This window comes from Poecilia formosa, unplaced genomic scaffold (assembly GCF_000485575.1).
Source record: "Poecilia formosa unplaced genomic scaffold, Poecilia_formosa-5.1.2 Scaffold722, whole genome shotgun sequence".
Classification (NCBI taxonomy): Eukaryota; Metazoa; Chordata; class Actinopteri; order Cyprinodontiformes; family Poeciliidae; genus Poecilia; species Poecilia formosa.
This window is the reverse complement of record NW_006800661.1, coordinates 5,866-16,323: the sequence shown is the minus strand read 5'-3', so window position 1 is coordinate 16,323 and position 10,458 is coordinate 5,866. Positions and strand designations below refer to the sequence as shown.

Sequence of the window (10,458 nt, the reverse complement as noted above, 5' to 3'; positions counted from 1 at the left end):
CCGCTCCCCAAATTCACATTGTTTCCATTCTACAAATTTATATTGGTAATTTTAATTTAGCAATTCTACATTTAATAGAAACACAGCTTGTGTCTCTGGATGCACATTAAAGCTGCTCACTGGGCTTCACTGTCTGCTTGGCACCCAACACCCCGGGTTGTCGTTGTCAGGCTGTTTTCCTTTCTGGGTGGCAGATTTAGCGGGAGTTTTGCAGTGAGGCTCATCAGTGTGTTCTACTCTACCAAGGTCGCAACAGGCCAGCCGAGGCTCCCTTCATGGCCCAGGAGGAGATCGCTGCTATTCTGGAGGACAGACTGAACGACTGTCCTGAAGACATCCTGTCTGAGCTGGCCGAGTTGCTGGTCAGGTAACATACCATGTCTGGCTCAGCTCACTTTCCCCTCACACAGCAGTCAGTTTCCTGTCTCCGTCTCTGCAGGCCTCTAACCAAAGCTTACCAGGACGTCCTGAGGACTGTCTTCATGTCCTCCAACAGCTCGCCTTCAGCAGCCTGCAAGAAGAAGAGCATGAAGGATCTGCAGGAGGAGATCAGCAACCTGTACAACAACATACGGCTGTTTGAGAGGGGCACCAAACTATTTTCAGGTCTGCCCCGCTGCACTGTTAGTCTTACATACAGCTGAATCAGTGCTGCATGCATGCAGCAGATCACATAGTTTATCAGGTCTGAAATATGAAATGGAATATATATATCAGAAGATGCGCTAGACTTTTTTGTTATCCATCATCTTGATCGACAACATAAAAAAAATTCGGTCATGTACTATTGGTATAATTTTTTTACCCATCAAAATTATAATCATAGTAACATAGGTTATTTAGCCGCATTTTTATGCGGTTTAGTTAATATTCACCTAGTTGAATCGTGAATCCAGATTCCATCACACTTTTTTTTAAAGGTTTTGTTGGCTCTAGTGGCCTTTATTTGAAAGTAGTTTGACAGGAAAGAGGGCAATGAGAGAGAGGGAAGACATGCGGCAAATGTCACCAGGCTGGGAATCGAACCTGCGACCACCGGCATGAGGACTAAGGCCTCAATACATGGGTTGTGCTTTGTACCTGCGTCACCACAGCACTCCAGATTTCATCACACTTAAAGCAGATAAATGCATCTAAATTTTTCTTCATAGTGACAAAAACCACTGACTGTGTCCCCAATAACTTATAATTAATTAAATTAAACAACTCCACTTAAATTACCAGCACTTCATCCGCTGGGGTCTGAATGCACAGCTTCACAAATTCCTCCTGGTTCGCAGCTGCAGAGAAATCTGCGCTGGTTCATCGGTCAGTTGGATCTGTCTGATTAAAATCGATCAATTCAACACTGCAAGTTTTTAACTGTGTGGTCCGGGCGTGCTCTTTTCGAAGGATGTTTATTTTTTTTGCGTGGTTTCGCTTCTCCAAAATGGACAGATGTTACGTCTGCTGCACTCCTCCAGAACACCGCTCTCCTGGGTGCACCCAGAAGGCTCCATTTGTTAAAATCGCAGGATGAGTTAAGTTTAATTCTTCACAGTGGCGGAGCCTGCATTGGTTGTGCAGCTCACTGCATATGTTCCCGTCTAATTAACTTCTGTACCTTTATTTATGTCCTCAAAATAAACTGCCGACTCCTCTGTTTAGACTATAAATGGATTAAAATAATGTTGCATTCTCTTTAGTTTTCTCTGGTCTGTAATAGAGACTTGAATTAAAGGCGCCATCTCTACCAAATATTTTCAATGCGCTTCCTAACCAGACGCTCCAAAGCGTCCTGTCCATAACTCTTCAACACGCTGTCAGCTCCCGGTCAGAAAGACGCATTTAGTTCAGAGTCCATGAGATGAATTCAGAAAGGATTTTTTTGTTAATTGATTTTAGTTGCCTCTGCGATGAAATCTTTGCGTAAAGTCTATAATGTCTGCCTGTGTGCAACAGTCAGGGGTTTTAATTATAACCTGTCAAATGATGGACGGGCTTTAAATTTTCCAGCTGTTTAAAAAGATAACCGGTCAAATACGAAAAATAGTATTTATTTATTTCATTATTAGGACCAAGTAACAATTGGAAAAATTAAATATGAATCGAAAAATGTTTGAGTTTCCTTTTCTAAAGGATTAAAAAGAAAGTTTCTAAAAAATGTATGTGCTTAATAACTCCATTTGATTTGTTGTCTCATAAATTCACTTAAATATTTTTAGCCATCAGTATTCTGGTGCTTGAATTTCTTTTGAGAAAAATACACCTTTAAAAATAGCCAAAATATTTTTTTCTTCTTTTTGACCACTGGCCTACCTTAAATCATGGTTTTTAACTGTCTGTGATCAAAAGTAATTCAGACAACAAACTTAGCATTGAAATAACCTTTTCAATATTTAAAATAACAAATGGAAAATATTGACGTTCCTGAAGTGTGCCTTAAATTCTGATCATATGTTGGATGGTTCAGATTCTAAAAAACAGGTGAACTGGCCCTTTGCTCTGCTGAATTAGTACCATGTTTATTCCTGATTTGAGAAGATTTTAAAGGTCGACGTTCTGTTTAGAATAAGTGTTTCAAAAATCTAGAAAATAGAAGTTTTGTGAAGTCAGCATCAGGTTCCAGTTCTGAATCTCCTTGGTACAGATGAAACTCAGATCCAGATCACCAAGCACATCCTGAAGACCTTGTGCACTGATGTGACCAACATTTTGGTGAACTTCCTCGCTGCTGACCTGATGATGTCAGTCGACAACCCCAGCACCATCACCACCGAGGTCTGCTTCTGAGACTCCCACTGAAACCAGCCAGGGTTCTGAAGGGTCTGATGATTCTGACTGTTCCTGTGTTGCTTCAGGTCAGAGTGAAGATTCTGGGCAAACTGTCAGAAGAGACCAGAGGTCCTCTGATGAAGCTGCATAACTGCCTCAATGGCAAGGTGAGCTGTGAACTGAAAGGTGGGACTCCTGAGGAAACTGTAGGTCAGTGGTGCCCAAAGTCGGTCCTCAAGGGCCGGCATTCTTCATTTTTTAGTTCTCTCCCTGGTTTAACACACCTGGATCAAATGATGGCTCGTTAGAAGACCTAGAGGGGTGGGAAATCCTGGTCCTGGAGGACCGGTGTCCTGCAACTCTTAAATGTCTCCCTGGTCCAATGTACTTGAATCCAACAGCTGAATTACCTCCTAAATGCAATCTAGTTCTCCAGAGTCCTGCTAATGACCTCTTTATTTGACTCAGGTTGAAGTAGACCGGTCTACTTCAACCTGTTTCTCTACTCTTGAAGTAGAGACACATCTAAAAGTTGCAGGAGACCGGTCCTCAAGGCCTGGAGCTGCCCACCCCTGCAAGAAGAACACTGATATGCTGAAAAGATCGTTACTACCATCAGGCACAGGGAGAGAACTACAACATGCAGCCCTTGGGGACTGACTTTCGGCACCACTGCTGTTGGTAGAACAAGTTGGACCTCAGAGTCGCTGTCAGCCTGCTGGCTGAACTCAAGAGGTTCAAGTGATCTGATGTGAATGTTCGGATCTGGAAACATATTAAATAACATATAAGATATCAGTTTAATTGACAGCTGTCAATTTCCATTATAGGCTTCCGGCTGTTTTTCTATTACAAATGTGCACTAAACTTTTTCGATATTCTGGCAATGTTGGGGGGAAAAAACCCCCACATAATTGCGGTGTTTCCAATAAATAAGAAGCACAATTAAAATCATATAAGTTTGTTGTGTAATAACTCATTAAAAAAAACATGCTGCGCCATTGTCCTCCAACCATGTTTCCACCAGTAGTAACATCCAGTTGTTGATCAGTGACTCATGATGTGAAAAAACTGTTTCCATTGCAGTTTTGCAGCTTCTCTGTTGTTTTGTGATAGACTTGCAACCTCTTCAGAGTGAACTCCAGCCATTGAGCTGGAGGCCTGTCTGCAGCCCAATAGCAGCTCGAGATAGGCCTCTTGATATCTTTGCAGCTCAATGGTTCTTTAAGGTTGTAGCACTGATTCTGAAGACTGATGTATTTAATCTGAAATCTCTTCCTATTTATTCCAGACAATGGAAGACTTCCTGAGCAGCTTGGAAGACTCTGCAGAGGTCTGCGGCTTCATGCTCAAGAAAGGAGACAAGAAGAAGGAAAGGTAATAGGAGCACTGGTTTACTACCCAGGATCTGAACTGTATCTGGATGTTTTCACAAATCAGAGGTGTGTTAATGCATTTAGACAGGCGCAGTTCCTGCACCGCCAGGCCCTGACAGAGCAGCTGAAAGAGGCAGAGGACCCAGCGCTGGTGCTGCACCTGACCAGTGTGCTGCTGTTCCAGGCGTCCACCCACTGCATGCTGCATGCGCCGGGCCGCTGCGTCCCACAGGTTATCGGCATACTGACGGGCCGCATCCCACCGGTACGTCCGGCACAGGTCGCTACAGATCCACAAATACCCAGCAGCTGATTGTGTGTGTTTGTTTCCAGGAGCAGCAGCAGCTGCTGTCTGCCTACCAGGGCCTGGTGGTGAAGCAGCTGGTTTGTCAGAACCAGAGCAGGAAGCAGGAGGAGGAAGATGGTGATGAGGAGGAGAAGGAGGAAGTCAGGAAAGTCCGTGCCCAGCTGCTGACCCTGACACCCCAGGTGAAGCAGCTGGTGCTATCCCAGAGGAAGACATCTGTCAACGAGGACTGAAGGAAAAAAAAACATCCTCCTTCCTGCTCCTGCTATGAAGTCAGACAGTAATCCTGCATGTCATGAGTTGTAAATGTAGAAATCATTTCAAATCATGAAGTGAAATTCCTCTGTGGGATGAGTCCAGTAAACACAACATTAACATGGAAGTCCTCAGTGAGGTACTGATTTTCATAATAAAACTGCTTCTTATTTCCTTGTGTGATCAGTTCATTTCCCCTCAGTGAATCATTTCTCAGCAGGCTGAGTCAAACCACAGGAATTGCTGTGACATTACAAAAAGCATGCAGCAGGAGCAGAGACTGAACCACTTAAGAGATATAATGAGCCACTGCACAACTGTGAGACTGCAGATGTGTCTAAATCATAGGTGTCAAACTGGCCCGTCGGCCAAATTTGGCCTGCAGTGTAATTATAGTTGCCCTGCAAGGCAATACTAAATGACTACTAGAGCTGGCCTGCCGGTACTATGCAGCAGTGGTCCCCAGTCGCAGACCGGTCAAGACTTGACAGTTTTTCTGTGGCAGGGGTAGAGCAGCTTCTGCATGTTGGTGTGTCCGCTAAAAGTTAGTTCATATGGCACAATTTTAAATTTTTTGCCCCGATTTTTCCCTTAGGACAATCTTAGAACCTTCAAGATTCATTCTTATTCAATAATGAACCAACTGTTCATTACTGAGTGAATAATGAACAGTTATTCACTGTTCATAAGGGCAGGGCACAAAGAAGGGTTTGCTCTGAGAGAGGGGCCCGTGCCCTGGAAAACGTCGCTTTTCCAGGGCATGGGTAGGAGGAGTGGGCTCCTCCTACCCAAGGAGAGCCCACTCATGGTTGATCAAGCCATGCTGTGTGTTCGAGATAAAAATAAGACTTAAATTGAGACTTGAATTTTGTATATTTGTCCAGGATCATGTGTGAAGTCTCAAACAGGATTATTGCGGAACCCCCATTAGCCTTTCATTCTCCAAAGATGAATCAGGAATTTAAATCAGATTAATGCAGAATAAATCAAACCTTTATTTCCAAGAGAACACCAAAATCTGGTTTTAAACTGAGTTAAATCCAGCTTTATTCTTCTATCCTTTACTTTTTAGGTTTTTAGTGGTCCCAAAAGAAGGTTAAATGACTGATTGAACATGGAGAAGACTTGCTCAGCATTAGACACAGCAGTTCAGCTGTAGGCATATGCGTTCTCTGTGATCAAAATGGCAGCGTGCAGCTGTAGTATGTAGTAAAGAAGGAGCCGTAATTTACTTTGGGCAAGTCCCGTTGCCATATAGTCCAAGTCTGATAGTGTGTTCAGGTTCTTAGCCGATCTCCAGTTCTTTTCAAAGCTTGTTTTAACTCATGTTGAGAGAATAAAATCATTATCTTCTGGCTCATTATATTCTCTTATGCTCTCAGATTCAATGATTCCATGCGTGGAAATAAAAGCCACACAGAGATGACAGTCAATGTTCCACGTCATGCATTTTCAGAGTTTATTCTAATATTTTAAAGTATAACATGACAACAACACAGACTCTTCATACAGACTAAAACAGACATTCATTTACCTGAGACAGATGGAAAAGAAGAAAGAAAGCAAAGCAAAGACGTCTTTGGAGAAATTGCAAAGAGCAAAATCTGATTTGTTACTCCTGTATAGAAAGTTTTATAGTAAAGTTGTATTCTTGTCTTTAATTTATTAAAATAAGGCGTACCTTTGCTCATCCAACCAGGAGCTGTCTCTGACCCTTTTTAAAAGTTAGAAACTCCCTGCAAGTCACGATCTAAGGCCATTTGTCCCCATTATCTAAACAAAATGGAAGCAGACTCTCCTGAACTCCTGCTGTTTTATGGCTTTTCACGGATCTGTGTGAAAAGCTGTAACTTCTCCTGATTGTTTCCCACACAGACAAAGGGCAGTTCCAAAGATCTTAGCAAACCATCTGCTGTAACTACAGGTAACATAAAGGTCAATAGGGCAGAATAAGTTACTAATTTTAAAACTATAATTAGGCTATTTCAATCAAGACATGTTAAGTTTTAAAACTAGCATGTTTTAAATTTATTTTCTTAACACTCATATAGTCCAAAAGAGGAGCTCATACTGATTTCAACAGTATATAGTTTGTCAAGGTTTGTATCAAAGGCCAGTAAGCTATAAGCCGATTTAAAGGCCCAACCTCAAAGTATGCTGGGAAATATAGCGGGCATGTTTATGGTTCAAGTCTGATTTTCCGTTCAGTTCTTTGCCGTTCCCCAAATCATTTTAAAGCTTCTTCTGACCCATGTAGTTTAAAAGAGAAGTTCATGCTGAATCCAACCGTATAAAGTTTAACAGGGTTTGCATCAAAACGGTCAAACTAGAAGCTAATTTAAAGTCCTGACCGCTAAGCATGATGGGTAAATGAAGCGGACATTTTTGTAGTCCAAATCTGATTGTGTAGTTCCAGCCCTCGGCAGAAGCTCAGAAGTGAAATTAAAAACTGTATCAAGCTTCATATCAGGAAATGGAGTTTGCAAACAAACAATTAAAAGAGCTTGGTGAAAAAGCGGAGTTTTAAAGACAGCAGTCAGCCTTCAGAGGAGCACTCAAGTAATTGCAGTGCATTCTGGGTAACACTCGCGGACATCTTTGTAGTTCTGATCTTATTGAAGTGAGAATAAAGACTGAATCAGGCTTCATGTCAGAAACACCGAGTTAGAAAATAAAGAAATTAAAAAGGAAATAAAAGAATGTGATGAAAAAAGGACTCCACAATCAAAATTCCAATCTTCAGAATAGGAAACAAGCAATCGTCCTGCATCCTGTGGAAGCTCAGAGTGGAGACCTAAAGCTGAGCAGGGTGTGCGCATTTTATCTCGGGGTAGGCATGTTTGTGTTTGGTGATGTCTTTAATGTATTTATCTCCTTTAGCTCCACAGACAACACTCTGAGGCCCAAAAGGTGGAGGCGAAGCTGTGAGGGATACACAGACTTGGGCACTTTTCTCAAGTCTTTTAGGATAACCCTGAATGATGCGCCGCCTCCTAAAAAGAAAGTGGAGGCCAGATTCCCAGGCGCCTCTTTGACAAGTTGCAGTCGATTCAGTTTAAGACGAGGCGGGACCACCTGATTGAGTTTCTTTTTTTTCCTCCTCTTACTGACCCTACCATACCAGGTTCTGATGCAGGGCACATTATATTCAGCTCTAACCGCATGCATGGGTAGTTTCTGTCTCCTGGCCAAACGGAGCCAGTAGAAGCCTATATTGGCCAAGATGGAGAGCTTCATTGTAAAGTCCAACTGAACTGGGAACTGTAACACTGCAGAGGAGGTCCTGGAGATCTGCACTGTGCTATCCACCACACCCCAAAACCAGCCAGGACTTTATGTGCCACATCCAGGACCAGAAGTGAACGGGACTTGTCATTTCGGAGAGCTAGAAGACTGTCAGCAGGAGAGGTGGGTGGATATCAAGTGCCGGTTCCTGGATCTTCTTTTGGAAAATGACACTTCTGTAATTAAAATAATAATAAATTCATAAATAATATTTTTATTTCTTCCACATGACTCTTTGTGACCAGGACTTTCATCAAGGGGTCCATCGCATGTGACTACCATGGAATATTCACTATTGCTGCCGAGGCTGGCGGCTTGCGGGGTCCCTGAAGGCGGGACAAGATGCATAGATTTACTTTTTCCAAGTCTGGGGACCAAGGACTTCTGCATAAACTCTCAGGTCCACCTGTGTGATAGTCATCCGCAGCTCGCCATCTTTGGGTGACCGATAAACCTTTCTGCCAAAAACTTCAACACTGTTAGTAAAGTTCCCAGGCCTGGCAGACCCATTTCTCCTAATAAAAACAACAAGAGACATCAAGCCAGGAGAGGAGATCTACATGGACCATGGGGTGAGGCAGTACTCGTTTAGGGTTGGAAGGCCAGGGATGATCTTAGCTGGATGGGTGAGGTTGGCTCACCTCCCCCCAAGAGAAATAGTTTAGTCTTATGTTGACAATGTTCTATTCAATAATTTATCAGTTAAAATTTTTATTTTAATTTGACTGTGGTGTTGTAGTAAAAAGTTCAGTGTTTGAAGTTTTAGTGTTGTAATTGCTCTTTTGTGTGTACTCCAAAGTTCAGTATGACTTTAAATTGTGTTGTTGCAATTAAAGTTTTTGTTTTGTCTTGTGCTGCTGAATTTTTTTAACCCATTTTTTCCTTCTAGTCCTGGATACAAGATGGTTGACCAACCATGGTACAGAATGTTTTCCTTTTGCATTTGTTTTAAACTTTGGCTGTGAGCATGTGTAAAATATTTGGTCAAAAGGCCAAGGCAGCTGCCTTGCAGTGGAGGACATTTTGTGAGTTCAACCCCTAAAAAAATCTTTGGTTGCTGTTCCTGTTATTGTCCACTAGATTCAGGCATTGCTATGTCAGGTGAAATCTGCATTGCTGTTACAGCTTTTATCCAACTTTAGCTTTGCTTCCTGTTGCATAAAGATGGCCCAAATGAAACACACTGAGGTTTGTGCATTAGAGCTGAGAAAATGGAACATATTAAGAGGTCAGATTCCTTTTGCAAGATACTGTAAATGTCATGTTGGGTTCCAGTTTCTTTACCCACATACAGAACACCACCAGGAGAAGAGATAATCAGATAAATTATTTCAACAATGATGAGAATGTGAGAATCTAAGTCTGGTCCTTCGGAGGGGCTACCAGAGTCGTCTGTTTTCTGAAGAGTAGTCAAAGGAAAATGGTGAGTTCGAGGTTGTCGGAAAAATGGAATCTTTGAAACAATCAGAAAGATCTTACTTGTTTTAGAAGGAGACTTTAGCCAAAGAGGAGATACTGTGGGCTCTATGGTTGGGTCTCTTTGTGGGCGTTCTTGAAGTGATTCAGATTCCAGTGAGTTCTTGATAGAACGGGTTGTTGGAGATGAGGAGGCCACATGTGTTGGAGGGCAGACAGGTAAGTACAGGCGGGCAGGAGCGAGCTGACTGGTGTCAAGGTGTTGGCAGTCAGCTCCTCATGTACTGAGCGTGCATGCTGAGTCAGCATGCACGCTCTCCACAGGTGCAGATACTCCAGTCGCCCTCTAGTGGATGAAATGGGGAAGCAGCAGGCAGACAACCCCCCCCACCCACACAAAGAAACTAAAAGCCCTGGTTCCCAACATGCTGGAGTAGTTATTTTATTTAAAAGTTTAATAGGACAGAATCCAAGACTTTCATTTTATCCAACCAAACTTGAAATTTTTCCAAATCTGTTTCTGCTCAACCTGTAAAAGCAACAAACATCAAAAATAAATGCTCATTATTTCAGAAAACGTAAACTCCATATGTGATATTTTATTGGAACATCTTTATTCATAACTTTAACTGGAAAAGGATTTTGGACTTTACCAAATATATGATAACTAATAACGTAAAAGAAGTTTCTTAAAATTATTCACATAATTTACCCATCCAAAGTTTTTCTACAAAGTTTTAACAATAACATGGATATTATTTGCTCTTTTGTGAAGGAAACACAGAAGATGTTTGATTTATTTTGTCCTTTTCTCTGTTAAATTTTGGAAAAGTATTTTCATTGTGATTTTTGCTTCTATTGAACAGTATGTCTCCATTTGTTTTGAACATGTATTGTTTTCCTTCATTAACTATCCAACAGCTAAAACAACATTTTTATATTATTAATCTTATATATATATAGGGGAGGGTTATGGGACGGAGGCAAAGACCACCGCGGGAGACCCCCTTAACGGGGTCCCAGAGGGCTGTAACTCGGTGGGTCGGTTGGGGGCCATCCCCCCGA

The 10,458-nt window shown here is 42.1% G+C and overlaps 1 protein-coding gene and 2 long non-coding RNA genes across 3 annotated transcripts in view; all 3 read left to right on the top strand.

Annotated features, from left to right (window-relative positions):
- Window positions 1-4,878, top strand: part of ufl1 (UFM1-specific ligase 1) — a 12,306-nt gene extending 7,428 nt beyond the window's left edge. The window contains exons 13-19 of the mRNA XM_007542711.2: window positions 247-367; window positions 440-606; window positions 2,630-2,760; window positions 2,841-2,921; window positions 4,046-4,131; window positions 4,215-4,395; window positions 4,464-4,878. Coding sequence (XP_007542773.1) covers window positions 247-367; window positions 440-606; window positions 2,630-2,760; window positions 2,841-2,921; window positions 4,046-4,131; window positions 4,215-4,395; window positions 4,464-4,670 — 974 coding nt within the window. The 3' untranslated portion in view covers window positions 4,671-4,878. The remainder of the gene's footprint in view (window positions 1-246; window positions 368-439; window positions 607-2,629; window positions 2,761-2,840; window positions 2,922-4,045; window positions 4,132-4,214; window positions 4,396-4,463) is intronic.
- Window positions 4,879-6,739: 1,861 nt separating this feature from the next.
- LOC107834695 (uncharacterized) lies at window positions 6,740-8,831 on the top strand. The gene is made up of 2 exons (XR_001660508.1): window positions 6,740-8,100; window positions 8,223-8,831. It is a non-coding gene; the product is annotated as an uncharacterized LOC107834695 (long non-coding RNA).
- Window positions 8,832-9,607: 776 nt separating this feature from the next.
- LOC107834696 (uncharacterized) overlaps window positions 9,608-10,458 on the top strand; it is a 5,314-nt gene continuing 4,463 nt past the window's right edge. The window contains exon 1 of the long non-coding RNA XR_001660509.1: window positions 9,608-9,652. This is a non-coding gene — a long non-coding RNA (uncharacterized LOC107834696). The remainder of the gene's footprint in view (window positions 9,653-10,458) is intronic.